Genomic DNA, 16434 nt, shown 5'->3' on the forward strand with positions numbered 1-16434 from the left:
TGCTTGCACAAGGCGTTGCCATTGCTGAAAATTACGCACACAAATTCCTATCTATGCGTTTTAGCCTAAAACCTGTCATAAATAGGGTTTGAATTAATAATATCATAATAAATATTTAATATGCATCAAATATAAATGTTAAAAACAATATAATTTATTAAAATATCTATACATTTTAAATGTTGAGTATTTATTTTTAAATACATGGAGGTAGAGTTAAATTCAAATATAAATATTAAATGTATACCTTTAGTTGGTACAAATTAAATATACTTGCTAACAGGTAAATTTAGCGGATGTCCAAAGTCAGACTGTGTGTTACATCAGTCTGTGTTCTGTCAAAATGTGTTTCCCCTCTTTTCTGCTTGGACTTAAAAGTCCTTTACATCGATGTAACGTAAGAATTGTTGCTATGGTGCTCAGTATGTTTTTAGCAAATATGTTTAATTTGAAGTGAACATGAGTAACTCATAATGATGAACCTTAAGACCAGAAAACCATAGAAGTATCTGACCGTATTGTAGCACATCACAAAAATCATTAATCTTAATGTGGTTTTTACCAAAATCCGCTTTTATTTAAATTATATATAAAATGAATGCATAATCAATATTCCAGAGTTACAATATATTTTGGTGGGATGCTTAAGTCTGAATAGTCCAATCATTGCAACAAGACAGTATTTCCTTTATAAAATGAGTTATGTCAATTCTCTTTGTGAATATATAGGTGAAAAAAAATTATAAAAAATCTTAACACCAGATAGATCTTATGTACAGGGGATCCATTCACAAGGTTTTTACTCAAAGATGTTAACTCTCTATTTTATTTATTATCAACTGCTTCATGTGGAAATATATATAAATGTACAGATTTAATAAATAAGATTTATGCTTGAACATATCTACATTAACTGGTTTTATTAAAAACCTATATTTAATCTATGTAAACACTTGTAAAGATAATAAATAAATGATTTTATATATTGTGCATTATTTTTAAATTAATGCATTAAATTGTGATTTTCATCAAATAGATTTGTCATACTTATTGCTAAGTAATATTGTGTGTTAAACTCAGAGGATTTAGTATTCAACAACACTGAAAACTGAGAAGATGTTTATCGAGGGTGACTTTGACAAACTCACACAACCTTCTTAGCACTCTATAAACACATACCTTGCGATTTTTGCTACGACTCCTGTGATTTTTGTGAATTGTGGTCTTTTAAATTAATTTTTAATTGACCACAACATGGACCTCCAGCTTGTAGCCAATCTCCCCAGCCGAATCACTTAATTTTAACCCCAATTTGTCAGATTTGTTTAAAAATCAATAACGCTATTAATCAAAAAGGAGCATGCACGGCTCAGTTTCAGTGAAAAGGTCAGAAGCCCACTGGTCTCACATTACTTTATAGGTAATTGAGTATTGATTAAATTATAATGAGAAAAAGCAGGTTAGTGAAATCTCAAGTCAATTGTGTCACTTACTGATATAACAAAGAACGGAAGGGTTAATGAAAGTTTACAGCATTTAGCCCCAAAATTACATCCCAGCACGATCTGTGTTATTAGTTTAGTGGAGTAACCTTGTAAGGAGTGAGCTCAGTTAGGATAAGTCTATTACCTCAATACTAGTATGTTTAATGCATGAGTAGTCCTAAAAGTCTCAAGCACAGAATTCAGCATATGTTCAGTTGAGTTAGAGACAATATTGACAAAATATAATTTTTGTTGTGTTTATTGAGCTTTTGTTTTAATTGAGCGTCCCCACAGCCCTTCAGCTCCACCCGACGAACACCAGCTTGATTTCCCAAAGCACCACTTCAGCCTACCGCACCTTTGGTTGATAACTTGAACAAATGTGCACACCGGGGCTGATCTGCTTCATTTTGCCACATCCTCACAGTCCTAATAGGTGGATCTGATTGAAATGGACTTGCAGCATGCACGACTGGGGCCTTGAAAAGCGCAGCGTGCGCTCTGTGTTGTCAGTTATTGTGCTTTTAGATGCGAGAGAATGAGTTTTCACCATTAGGGCTTTTATCCAGTGAGGCTGTTTTAATTTAGGAGTTTGTGTATGCCCAAGAGATTGGTTCATTTACTTCAATCATTTCCTTCTGTGACCTGCTTGATTGCCTCAGACTGTCGTTTTATTCAGAGTTACAACTGTTCTGTACCTGTAGCTCGCTCGGTTATTAAATTTGAGGACTTGTCTCATTTTCCCAGAATTATGGAAATCACACGTTGTAGGAATGAGGTGGAGTAGACAATTAAATAAGCCAATTTCCAAAGAGAATAATATCAAATCAGATGACTAATAACTGTAGGAGTTTTGGTTAGTTTGTGGAGCATTTAGCTTTGCACACAGTAAATGTTGTCTCAATCATCTGCAGCTAAACTGAGACTAATCATTCAGCAGTGTGTGTTCAGCGTTCAAAGGTTTGTCTGATGTAGCATTAAAGGAAATTAGCTTCTCATTGGGTAAAAACTATTAGCAGCGAAATTGAGAGTAAATGTGTTTTATTATGAAATAAAGTCATGACCACCAGAAGCTGACGGAGAAGCTGATTTCTAAAGATCGGACATAGTGCCAGTATTTGACAGGGATGAATAGCACGTCTCCAGGCTGTAAGACACATTCGAGGTACGGTGCCTTCACAAACTCAGGGAAGCGTTCAGCATCTGGACTCTCCACCTCCACCTGCACAGAATAGTTCAGAAACTGGAAGCACTGAATTTATTTTTTTTTTTCTTGGCAGGTGCAACACATGTTCTCCTCTACAGACTTGTCAATCGCACCTGACTGGTGTTGTGAAGAAGCTGGGATTCGTGAGGATAAAGCTTCTCTGTGTCCTCTGGGGAATACAGCCGTATGTATTTGTTTCCCACTACCTGTAGATATGCAAAGGAAATCCCAAGAGGTTATTCTCTGATCAGGTGTCAGCTGTTTAGAAAGAGAATAGCTGTATCAACCTGAGCCAGGAAGTTCTGCTGAGGATCTTGGTGAAGAGGAGATATCGTACCCTTGGGTCCAAACCACGCATTTACAGTGATGTCATCTTCATCTCCTTCACCAAGACAGCAATAATCCGGGATGCGAATGTCTTCCTTTAATTCTGGGATCTAGAATTAAGGGAAGACATTATAGGACATCTAAGGCAGAAAATGAAACAAAAAGAACATACACTAATGAAATTAGTTTTGGAGCATTCGACATTATTTTTCAGCAACTGAAAAAAATCATCATTGAAGTTATTATAACTTCATTTGTATGGTTTTCAATGAGGCAATGATGAATTTATCTGCTCACCATGCTGTTAACGATACAGCATGTGTATAACAGTGCTGTGAAAGAGATTTCTTTTTTATTTTTGCATTTTTCTCACACTTGGAGGTTTCAGATCATCAAATTAAAAAAAACTACTTTTTATTCATATGAAAAAATCTATCCAGAGAAATCTGGCTCTAAGCGAATAAGGGATTGCCCATAGCCCCTAATAACTAGTTGTGTCACGCTTGGAGCCAACGACTGCCATCAAATGTTTCCAACAGCTGGGAATGAGGGTTTTTTTACATTGTTGTGGAAGAATTTTGGCACACTTTTCTTCTGCTGAATTGTTTTAGCACAGGCACATTGTACACACATTCATTTTTGAGTCGAACTAACCTGCTTAAGGTCACAGCATCTCAATCAGATTTAATTCGAGACTTTGACTAGGTAGCTCCAAAATTGTAATTTGTTTTTCTAAGTTACTCGGGGTTTAACGTGCTTGTGTGCTTTGCACTGTTATGCTGCTGTATAACCAAACCACTTGTTTTTAAGACTACAACCAGATGGGTCATGATTCCATCAATTACAACAGATCACTCAGATCACAACGCGGCCCCAGACTGTCACTTCTTTTTCTTTTTTAATGGAGGTTGGCCTCCAACTTAATGGTGTATTACTTTCACCACCTGCTCAGAGTGTAGGTTAGGTAGAAGATTACAGTCTGAAACATGTTCTCTTAAACAAAGCATACACACACATAACACAGTATAATGGTCTCAGACGACTTTTTAAAATGCTGTTGGTGTAATTCCAGACATAACAGGATGCAGATCTTTAAAAAGTTGCAGGGATTTAGATATCACTTGGTTCCTGAATGAGTTGTTGATTTGCACATGGACTAATTTTAGCAGTCTGATCACGCTTGTGAAGATTCGCCACCGTTTCTTGTTTTCGCCATTTGTTAACAACTACCACCACTCTGGCTTGTGGCAGTACTAAAGCTTTAGAATTGGCTTTGCAAGCATTTTCAAACTGATGACTTTGTTTCTCATCTATTCTTGGATATCTTTAAGTCAGGGCACGATGTGTTGTAATCATGTCTGGGTGTGACAGGTGAAAGTAAACCCATTATATTTCTAATAGATTTGATTAATTATATATAATTATACCACACCCTTGTTAATTTGGTACATAATTTAACAAGAGTGTTGTATTTACATACTGTAGTTTATAAAAAGCAACTACTGAAAAATGCAATCTGCATTTTCTTGCACAACGTTTCTCCAATATTACAACTGGTTTCACAATCTGAAACATTTAGGTGTGAAAAGAAGAAGTCTGTTGGACAGCAAACACAGCCCTGCATATGGACTGCAGTTGTCATGGCAATATCAATGTGTGCAAAACCACATTTGTGAGGGACTGTTGAAATAATAATGAAATAATCGGTATGCTATAAGATTGTAGAAGCTGTGCAATAAAACTTTAATAATGTATTCCGAGTCCTGGACGCCCACAGTTGCTGCAGATCCAGATATAGTGACCAAAATCAGAAAAACCAAGGAAAGTTGTTAGGATGCTTTGATGGTGGAAAAATGAAGTAGTAGTGATATTATCAACAACAATATCTCAATGTCATGTTTTACTAATATCGTGCAGACCTACTTTGTTTTTGACTTCGGGGATGGATTTTTATAGCTCTAAAAATAATAACTCCATGTGCAAAATTGGATGACTCCTAATTATGGACTTTTTATCATAATATCACAGAAGAATTTTTATGAAGCTCAATATTAAATAGTGTAAAAAAGAAACCGTCCCATAATGTTTAGGTATCTTTTCTGCACTTTCAAATATTTATACAGAAACAACCAATTATGAAAGATGCAGAGCTTCAGCTTCACCATCAAAAAATGTTCTAAAAGTGTCTGAAATTTATAAATGATTTAAGATCCCTTTGTAAAGCTCAATCTACAATGCACTACCTTGTATTAAGTTACGTAAAAAAAATATATAATACAGCATAAATAAATCTTTTTATTAATGTCTTATTATGAGTGTCTTTGATTTGTTGCTCCTGTGCTGCCAGAATGTGAAAAACTCTAATAAAGTTGATTGTTGCTTCCTCGCTTCAAGTTTCTTATCCACCTTGATCAAACAGCAGGTTTATCATAAATTTTTGAAAACAGGTAGCTGCTCATTCTTCTTTTAAGACGTGCCAAACAAACCAAAAATCAGATCTTATCTATATCAGTTCACATGATGTGAAGAAGAGAACAAACACCTAGACAACAAATCAACCATTTCAGGGCTCCACTTAGTATTTTCCAGAGGAAACCAACCTGCCAGTGATGTCTTTGGGTTTATTTTGCACAGTACTTACAGGGTCTTGTAAGAGTATTCAAAGCCCTTGAATACTTGAAAACTTCAACGTGTTTTATTGGGAATTTGATGTTAAACTGTCACAAAGTTGATTAAAGTGATGTACTATTTAGTTCTTTTTTAGTACAAATACACATGATAAATGTGAGGGAAAACCTGTTTACAAGAAATTAGTAGAGCACTCATCAAATCTAGTTTTGATGGCATAAAAGAAAGGCATTATTGAAATAAACGCACAGAAACTCTGTTTTAAAGTTGCCACAAGATATTTAGGGAACAGCAAATGATAGGAAAGACAGTAACCTGAACACACTATTCTTACGATAAAACATGGTGATAGTAGCATCATGCTGTGGGGATGTTAGAGGCCCAGTGCAGATGAAAATCCACTTGAGGCTGCTCTCTATCGAATCTGACTGAGCTGATTGGAACTATTTTGAAAACAATTGGAAAAAATGTCAAATGTACAAAGCATTTATTCTCATTTCTTTGTAAAAGCCTTTCAGAACCATTCATCTTTTTTCTCGCACTTTATAAATGTGAGATACTTTAAGGTGCTCCATTGCAATGTTGCATAGTTCAAGGGATAGAAATATCTTTGCAACACACTGCATAAAACAGATAACACCTAGAGGATAAGAACTATGACAATTTATCAACATGGCTGATCAAAAATACAAATACCTGATCAAAAAGCTGATGTTGAGCGAGATAACCCACAGCTTTGTGATCACTCTCAGACTCTTGAACCTGGGAAGCAAAAGACATGGACTAATAACTCTTATTACCCATAATTAAAATTATAATGTGGGCTTCAAACAAAAAAAGACACACTCACTTTATTCAAAATGTATTTGTCGATGAACTCATTGACAGTAAGCAGTGTTTGTGACCAGTCCTCGTCTGTATAGCGGGAGCCCACCTCGACAGGAACTGTCCGGCAGCCGGCCACGGACCTCAGGTACTCGATGCTTCACAGGAGGGAGATAAGAATTACTATCCTCAAAAACATACACGGCCGTTGTGATCTGAGGAGGGCACAACAACATGGTAAAAGAGCCGTTTTGGATGGGAATCAGACAACCACTTTGATTTTCCCTGTTAAAATTCAGAGTGTGCAGCAGAAAAATGATGACCTGAAATGATTTAGAAGAATCACAGATGTTTAGATGAATTAAGCAACCTGTGCTCAGTTTATTGTCTAAATTCTTACTTATTTAAGTTAAATTAAGCTAAAACTTTCATTTTTATATCTTCCAGACTGAGTTTGTGTGTTATGTGTTAGTTGTCCTTCTATGTGAGAGTACTCCAGCTTTCCCTCCCTCTCAGCCCAAGAAGAGCTCTCAGCTCTTGTGATAAGTATATATCAGTCTGATTACTTTGCTGGACTGAATGTAACTGCAGGACAATGTTAATAATAAAAGCTTATTTTGATGGCCTAAATTAAAATCCTTCAGACAATGATTCAGGTGTACTTTCAGAAGAAATCATCTGAAGACAGAAATGTACAGCGAGACACAATATTTAGCTGAAAATGCATAGATTCTGAGAAAACAAACCTCCAGGGATGTTTGTTGAGGGCAGGCCAGTGGTCAATTATCCCCTCTAAAATCACTGGTTGGAGGGGAAGGAGGTAGTTTGCATTGAAGCTTTCCAGTGAAGGACACTTAATTCTGGGAACTGACAACTCATCTTTGATTAGACCAACATGTGGGCTTGCAATCTTCCTTTTCTGTTAATAACAGCAGAGAAAAAAAAAATAAAACAAGGTCAATTTAAATTTCAGAGAATACTTACCGAAAAGGATTAAGTGTTTCAGACATTTCACTGAATAATTTGTTTTAATCTCAGCTAGTTTTAAGAGCCGTGTTTTCAGTTATCTTGTTTTTTAGTTTATTTTACCGTAATGAAAGTACATTTGATGTCATTGAAGCTGAAATAGCAAAGAAAAACACGTTTGAAATAGGATAATATACAGCACTCTCCACATTCACTGGCACCTTGATTAGACATCTGTAAAAAAAATTAAATAGATGAATGAATAAAATAAAGATATTTCTCAGAGTGAGCATACACACAAAGAGGGATATCTGACCATTCCTCCTCTGGGGCCTCTCCAACGCTCTCTTCTCTTCAGCTGAGCTCACAGGTTTTCTAAAAGATTTAAGTTTGAGGACCTAAAATGGCGGTCATGAAAAAAAGGCTGATTTTCTGTTTGGTGAACACATTCTGTGTTTATTTGGCCATCTGTTTTACCCATTTTCAGTTTTCTGGACGTCCACAAGTTACATAATAATATTAAAAACGTCCTGGTATTACAAAGAGTTCCTGGTGTCATGCACTCTAACTAGGTTCTAACCTGTGCCAGCATAACAGGCCCATACCACCACAGATTGTCCGTAATAGTGAAGAGTGCATAATAAAATTATACAACATGTTTTTCAACATTTGGAGTTGTTGTTGCCAAAATGCTTCATTTTAATCTCATCTGACAGAAAGCGTTCAGATAACTCTACTTTTATGTTTGTGATGGCAGTCCACACCAGGCTTTTTACTGGTATGAATAGCAAACAACCAGTTGGCATGAAGTTAGAATATTATGGTTGTTTTGGAGATATGGTGAGCCCAAAACTCAACTCTTTGCTTCAGTTCTCTAACTGTGAGTTTTAGAGATATTTTTTACTTTTATATCTCATTTAGCATCATCCTTCCTCTGCATGGCCAACAAATAATCATGGGTCCTCATCCAGCTACGTTTCTCACAGTTACAGTTATTTCAACCTTTTAAGTTAAAATTTAAATTGATATAAGCAACTGGAGATGAGAAAATTATTTTTTTCTTCTCATGATCAACATATAACCCATGTATTCTCTAGTCTTACTCTTAAGAATAGCCAAAAGAGATAAGCTTCTATGTCATATTTAAAACCCAATAAAAAATAGAATGTACTATAAAAAGAGTTTAATTGTTAATTAAAAGTTTCTGATGAATTTAAATATAAAGATATAAAATATAAAGGTGGGAATGATTGTGATGCAATAAAATCACAATTATTTCTTCACGTGAGATTTTTTTTTTCTTCCACTAAAACATTGGACCTAGATGAAAAATCTTGATTTAAATGCATTTTTACTACAAAAGTATGTGATTGCAATAAAAATTTGACTTTACCTTCAGGCTTTTTCTTTAACAGGGTGATGATACATGTGGAGGCGGTTGTAACTAGACGAAGCTGAGTCCAGGTTTTTTATTTTCTTATATTTATTTTAATCCCTCTTAATACAAGAAGCTGATGACGGTTGTTTCAGCCTTAATATGTGGGCTGTTTGAGATGCCAAGGTGTACTTTAAAATATGTAATCAAGAAAAGAAGTCAGACTCCTCTGAGTCTAAACACAGTGGTCTGACCTTTCAGCATTAAAATGAAGAAAAAAGGAACATGTGTGGAAAAGAAGACAACAAACCTTTGCCTCAATGTTTTCATGATTATCTTCTTTAGCCAATGTCCTTATTTCCCTTTGCAGAATTCGAACGATAACCTGAAGTATATTTTCCATGATGGCCGCGCCCATTAGCAAACCCATGTCACATGTCCTAATAGACTGCAGGATCTCCTCCTCTGATGGACTTCCTCGACAGATCGCGGCTGCTTTGAACAGGCAGCCATACGAGTAAACCCGCCTCCACTCTTTGTCCACATGGCGCCATGTTCCCGTGTTAAGTCTCTCCCATGAATAGTCCAAAATGATCTGAGCAGTGAGAATTCGGCTGGCACTCGTCTTATCGCCGTACAGCTGCTGCCGGGCCCGTTTCAGCATCTCCACCACGCTTAACGCCACTTTATCACTAAACTGCAGCGGAAACTGTTCTTCATTAGGAGGCAGGATGGCTAAGATTTTTGTCCACAAAGATGCCATGGATAAGATGAATGTTCTATGCTCTGAAAGAAGAAGAAAAACAGTAAAAGTGAAGCAATGACCCAAAAGAAATTCTAATCTAAACTAAAGTTGCATCCACACACTGCACAGTCTATCTTGGAACACGTTGATGCATTTTTGGTTCAGACAAAAGCTGGAACATTATGTGGTTTGGCAGGTTGTGGGCCCATCAGTGTAGCAATCTGCAAAAACCTGCCACACACATACAGCCTCACTGCCGCAGGGAAACAGACATTGTACACATAATTTCCTAACTGGCAAACACAAAACACAGGTGAGGACAGCATGAGCCAGGACCGCACGAGTGACACATGAACAATGACGACGGTTTGCAGCGCGGAAATGCCAACATTGCCTCTGTGTTGCTCCATCCACACTCGGACGCTCTCTGCTTCCTGTAGAAGCTGCCAACACATAAGCACCTCATTTATTTTTACGTGGAAACAGAACCGTGTGAACCCAGACGCGGGCTAAACTCTTCAAAATGAACAATTGTGTTTATTAAATCACATGTCTAAGGGATGATGTTGGCCTCCAGCAGTTCTCAGATTTTTACACATTCACATGAACACAAAAGCCAAATAATAAAACACACACATCAAGAAGCAAAAATTAAGAGGCTATTTATTCAGTCACTCAATCTCTAGAGGTGAAATTGTTGTGATATCAGGTCACAAAATATTGAGCATGTGGACACTACACATGTTAACAAGTCACACTACTGCTTTGTTTGTTTAACTAAACTGTCTATGTAATACTATGAGTGGCAAGCAGAAGGGAATAATTGTGAACCCTAAACCCCTCAAAAGTCTGACGTACCTCCTTACTGCCTGCATGAGAAAGTAACCTTGGAGAACTACTACTAACAGCTCTCATCTTTAGTCACTTTCAACTTATCTAGTCTGTAAGTTAGAGCCACAAATATTCCATAACCTTTTGTGAGAAAACAATAGTTGTTTTTTTTTTTCATAAATCTATACTGTTGGAAATATGTCAGTTTTAAAACAACCACTATTTCATTTCTATTATTGAGTTTTAAAGCAAAAAAACACACACAAACTAAAACATTTACATAAAAAACATTGATACATTTTTGTATGGGATGTGGATATTTGTGGAAAATTATTTAAAGAAAAACAGTTTCCAATGTCATAATGAAATGCTTGTGTCATTCTGTCATTGCTTGTGTCACTCTGCTGTGGAAATTCAATGCTTGATTTATTGCATGCAAAAAAAATAAAAATAAAATAAAATAAGCCGCAAAAGATGCATTTATTATGTATATATGTGTAGAAATTTGTTTGTTCTGCACATTTTAAGCTAAATTATTATGTGTCAGTATCGAAAGTCCACAGAGCCACTTGAGGTGCTGGAACTGCAGGTTGCAGGACCCAGTCCAAAGGATATTTTTTTCTGTATGCAGCACAGTAACACAACACAGCCCTCCCTCTACCTGTTGCTTTGCACTGCTAATCAGCTGGATGAAAGTATGATTCAACCCTTGCTTAAAGGAAAGGCAAACAAAAGGAAAGGCTGTGGGAAACAGTTCAAGAAACTGCAGTTTTTCCCTGGGAATAAAAGGAGTCACTAATCTCTATAGAGCTGTTTTGAAACTGCATTCTTATAACTGCAATAATCAGTACCGGTACATTCAATTATTTTGCATCAACAGGAATGCTCATAAATTTTTATTTTAAATTTGTGAGTAAGTGATACTTTAAAGCTGTGGTATGTATATTCAAGGTTATGAAACTATGACAATTTCATTCTGATCTTTATACTTTGTCTATCAAACACTGGGAAGCTCATTTATTTTGTTTATGCCAGTTATTTAAATAAAACATTAAGTTCTTATTTTTCTGTCTGTGAATACATGAATTACGTTTTGAATTTGTGTTTAGATTTGAGGTTGTAGACATTATACCTTAATGCATTATGATGATGTGGATTATTTTCATGTAAAAATAATCTTCTTCATTTACTTAAGTTCACAACTACTAATGTTACAAAAAAAAAAAAATCTGAAATAATATCTAGGAATTCTGATAAATCCCTAAAACGTATGTTAGTACAAAGGGGCCAGGATTGTAAGAGTTTGACTCAAAGCAATGAAGAAGAAAAAAAAACGTTTAATTTGAGCTTATTAAGGCATCATAATCTTTCGTGATATAAAAAAGCCTATTTAAAATTAACTAACGTTTGAAAAAGAGTTGACGTTTAGCTTGAGTTAATATGAGGAGCGGTAAAAATAATTAAGCTCGTGTAAGAATGCGTCCTAAAGCAAACGTCTGCTTAAAAACATTAATATTTCATTCGAATATAACCAACTAAGGTCAATATTTACCTATTATTGCCTCGTATACTGTGCAAATTCCATCAGAATCTGGACTGCGAAGCACAGCTCGGCTGCAGGTGACACAGCAAAAACATTCCGTCAAGGAACTTGAACACCAGGAAATATTGGTTCCGTGCTGCTATTAAAGTTGGAAATGTCCAAATTGGAAGTTATAATGTCGGAAAATCTGTTATTAATATTACTGAGAGTGCTTAAAGTTATATTATATGCCCTTCTTTAGGTTTAGAAAAAAATCTAATATTAATTCACTATCTGGTCTCTATGACCATGCTTAAATATGAAAGTAAGAGATATAGAAGTGTGTGAAGGCAACTGGCCCTGAATAAAATTTCATTTTGCAACTTGATGAGAAGACTGCAGGAAACATTCCTTCCATCAGAAAAAAACACAAACTGAATTCACACTCACACTTGTTTGGCATGTGTGGGCAGTTTCCTACTATCTATACACTCACCCACATCACACTCCCACACAGTTACATTTGTCCACAACGTCTTAGCCTTCGTGTAGCAGCATGGGAAATCTGTTCATTCCTCTCTACCGAGGTCTGTCTTTTCACTTTTGTCGATCAAATGTAGCCGAGCCCAGTCAGCTGAAACTAGTTACAGCTCTGGGGGTGACAGCATATCCTCATTAACATACATGTTGACACCGATGCATCTGTCTCAACAGGTGGACAAGTCTGTCTCATAGCTGTATTGCACTGAGATAACTCCCGTCATGATAAATGATGGCAAAACTGTTAGACAAACATTTGCTTTCCTCTTCCTTCCAAACGAGACTCCAGCTGCTCATGATGTATTGTGCAAATATAGATATTCCTCGAAGGCTTGCAGATTTGTGGCTGCTCACGTGAAGCTGAAACAATAATCAGATTTGTCCTTTTGATATCTCACAGGTATCTTCTTTTTAATCTTTTGTATTCCTCTACTTTTTTTTTTCCACCCACAGAGATGTGGCATGAACAAACACGATAGGAAATCTTCATTGGGAGAGCTCTGGAATCTATAAACCCAGAGCACTATTATCAAATGCCAAACACTCTGTGAAATTCAAATAATCTCGGTGGAAATCGCTGAGCTACTCTTGTATGTAAGGCACACAGAAACAAGAGAGAGTTACACTGCCTTTCCAGGAATCTCTGGGGATTTTAAGACACTTCAAGCATTTCTATTCACTTTCACTGTGTAAACATTCAGAATCCTAGTGACTCAATGTACTATTCGTTTTTGCTTTTATGGAGGTTAGACATTACTATGATGAGCACAATGGCAGCTTGTTCACTAAGTTTTATTACAGTTCTGCTAATATCTTAGGCAAAAAAATATCAAAAACAGCAGCAGTTGCTATTCTACATGCAATAAAAAATAATAAAAAAATATTTAAGCTTTTACCATCTAAATTAAAGTTATGCTGGTGTAGGTTCTCAGTCATCCAAGCTATGACAATCCTTAGTGCTTAAGAAGAAGGCAGCCAACTTGTTTCTCTAGGATGTTTTGCTTCTCATACTTCCCCAGTTCTCATAATTGAATAGGAATTGTTAGAACTAGGATTACATTTAGGTTTTATCCTAGAATAAAAAGGGATGCAAAGACTTTCATGCCTGTAGTGCAGCTAAGAGAGGCTACTACACAATGGGTGTTTGTCCTCGTATAATACAACGAAACACCAGGTTTGTGCTGGTCAAACATGCTCTCTTTATTACACTGTATGGGGGAAAACCTCACACCATAATGCGAATGCTGTGTATGCCCACATCTGCTTGTGTGAGCTGCTGAAGGGGGTCCCAGCAGGAGAACCGATGCATTATTCACACACGTTATGCTGTAGTTGTAAAACAGTGTGGGGCTGAGCTGAAGGTCACAAGTCTGACAACTCTGTCCCTCGCTGTGCTGTCAGGACCAACTTCATGCACAGAGGTCAGTAACCTTTCTCCCGGTTCTGGAAGCAGGTGAGGAATCACTGTTCCTCCCAAAGCCCTAGTGGGAGGAAGACTGGTGTCTTTCAGAGGATATATTAGGATTTAATTTTGAATTATTGTGAGCAATTTCATCTTTTAAGGTCATGAGAATTTTATAATATCTTACAAAAAGGTATTGAGGCAAAGACAAGACACAGAAAAATAACAAGATCCAAAGTCCAGAAACAAGACATCCAAAGCCCAAAGTAGACTTAAAGATAATTTAGTTTTGACAAAAAATGCATTTCGATGTTCCTTAACAGTGCTTTGAATTCCACACATCATCCTCCACTTACCTGAGCTCAAGTTCCTTGCGTCCAAGAAAATCAACAAGGCTCAATCTATCCAGGGGAGTTTCCAGACCAGAGGGTTAATATAGTCCCTACAAATGAGCTCTGGGTCTTTTTCCAATAGGCTATGAATGAAAAACCTCCAACTGCAAGCACCCAGGAGGCATCCTCATAAGACTCCCAAACCACTTCAATAAACTGCCTTCAATGTGGATGAGCAGCGGCTCTTTTTAGACCTTTCATGCATGGATCATAATACACACAGAATTTCATTATTTCCAGGCATGGAAAATACCCTTTGAAAATCTTGTTTTTAACCATGTACTTCTTAGAGAGCTTTTCCACATGTCTGTTCAGATGAAAAAAATATGGTTTAATAAGACTGGTATACCTACACTGACTTTACTTAGTAATACTCTTCACAGTGAAATTTATAAAATGGCATTAAAATGTTGATGTTACGCCAGTATGGCACCATATTTTTCAATTTTCTAAAGTTGTTCATTATGCTAAAAAATAAATCCTCCTGGTTCCTCATCAGCCACTGCTCTCCAAACTGTTTTTTTTTGACTCATTAGAACCTCCCTGTTTAATTGTGTTGTCTAGCACAGCTCTGATCAAAGAGGAAATGCAGGTATGCTGCATGTGTTATGTCTCTCCCTGGTGGTATTTGCGACCTCCTCTACATGTCAGTGTTCTGCAAAGGTCTACTAATGAGCCACTATTTGAGAGAACTGAACATTCAGAATACCTTGCCCCGTGAGGACTGACTCTGGACACTCTTACTTCATAGGTAATGTCAAAATTATCATCCTCAGTTTGACTTAGATATTAGCTCTGCTACTGAGTATTTCCAAGAATAAATTGTAGAAGTACTGGTCAAAATGTAGTAAAATATGATCAAAAATGCATGTTATGAACTTTAACAAAAAGATAATTTGTCCCAGTTTTCTCCCAACATACAACTTTTTTTTTTGTTTTTAAATTGTGACCTATAGGGAGCAGTCTACCTTTTCTCCAATCAGGAACCATGGTGTAAAACTTTCAGTAACTGACTTTCCTCTTGGCTACTTTGCAACCAACAACGAACATTCGTAGCACACACAAAATGTCATGGCCTGAAGTTACCAGCAGGATTATTTGTAAAAGGCAAAGGGAACTTTACAATTCCCATAGCACACACCTTCCTTTCTTCGCTTGCAGAAAATTATTCCAGAAATGTCCTTTTCTTTGTTTTCCCATTTAAATAAATGTCTGTTATTTATTTAAATAACAGACATTCAGGTTCAGTGGTAGAGCAGGTGTGACATACAATGGGGCTACAGTCCTTGATGCAGATGTCCCTGGGTTCAATTCCCGGCCCTGGGCATTTACTGGATATCTTCAACTGTTAATAAATAAAAGGCTGTGGTGTCACAAAACGTTAGAAAAAACGGTGTGTGAATCAGTGAATGAAGGTTGTGGTATAAAAGCAGCTTGTGTGGCCTGTATAGCTTGTAAAGTTCTCTAAAATTGCAGAACATTTTGCATCTAAATTGCTTTGAAGTGTGAGTTGTTGCCTGTTTTGTCTGTCTTTCTGTTGGTCTTGCAAATAACTTTCGACGTGGTCTGTACCTTGGCTCTCTCCTGATGACTGTAGGCTTCAGCTGGAATAAAATGTAAAACTTTTCTGACATTTTTAATTTCAACAATCAGTTTTTTTGAGGTAAACAGCTTTGAAACAAAAGTCAATAACATTCAAAGCACTCTGAGTCAAGCAGTTGATTAAGACTTAATACATTACTCGAAGTGCTATATATTTTTATTAAACTGTAAAACTATTCACAGTAATTCTCTGTAAAACAGTTTAATTTAATTTCACCCTGAAGTAAACTGCTTTCATTTTATGTTTTTGCAAAAAGAGTTCTGTTTTGCAGAAACACTCTGAAATCTCAGTGGTCTGACTTTGTGCAAGTGAGCAATTCATTTGGTGTTTGTCGTAATTCCTTTAGAACCCGAGTTTGTCTCGGCAGTGCTGTAACTAAAATCCTCAGCAGCAGACGCTCAGGGTTTGCCAGCAGTTAAACAGGGCAGCAGGCGCTGCACGCACTATGACTTTCAGCCGGCTCCTCCCGTGGGGCCCACGAGGGTACAACCACCGGGACACTGCAGGAGGGATGTAATCACTACCATTACGCTGCAGGTGCTGCTGAAATAAAAGATGGAAACAAGCCTCTGGTGTCGTTGCCATGG

General features: G+C 36.8%; 1 protein-coding gene across 2 annotated transcripts in view; it reads right to left on the minus strand.

Annotated features, from left to right (window-relative positions):
• kdm8 (lysine (K)-specific demethylase 8) overlaps window positions 1-12049 on the minus strand; it is a 12584-nt gene extending 535 nt beyond the window's left edge. The window contains exons 1-8 of one of the 2 annotated variants that reach the window (XM_044099465.1): window positions 11941-12049; window positions 9123-9598; window positions 7218-7390; window positions 6497-6629; window positions 6343-6408; window positions 2979-3128; window positions 2805-2897; window positions 2552-2706 (exon numbers count right to left, since the gene is read on the minus strand). In XM_044099465.1, the coding sequence (XP_043955400.1) occupies window positions 2552-2706; window positions 2805-2897; window positions 2979-3128; window positions 6343-6408; window positions 6497-6629; window positions 7218-7390; window positions 9123-9575 (1223 nt within the window). In that variant the 5' untranslated portion in view covers window positions 9576-9598; window positions 11941-12049. Of the gene's footprint in view, window positions 1-2508; window positions 2707-2804; window positions 2898-2978; window positions 3129-6342; window positions 6409-6496; window positions 6630-7217; window positions 7391-9122; window positions 9599-11940 lie in introns of those variants that run through there. The other variant, XM_044099466.1, reaches the window with a different exon arrangement.
• Window positions 12050-16434: the final 4385 nt, after the last annotated feature.

This window comes from Gambusia affinis, linkage group LG19 (assembly GCF_019740435.1).
Source record: "Gambusia affinis linkage group LG19, SWU_Gaff_1.0, whole genome shotgun sequence".
Lineage (NCBI taxonomy): Eukaryota > Metazoa > Chordata > Actinopteri > Cyprinodontiformes > Poeciliidae > Gambusia > Gambusia affinis.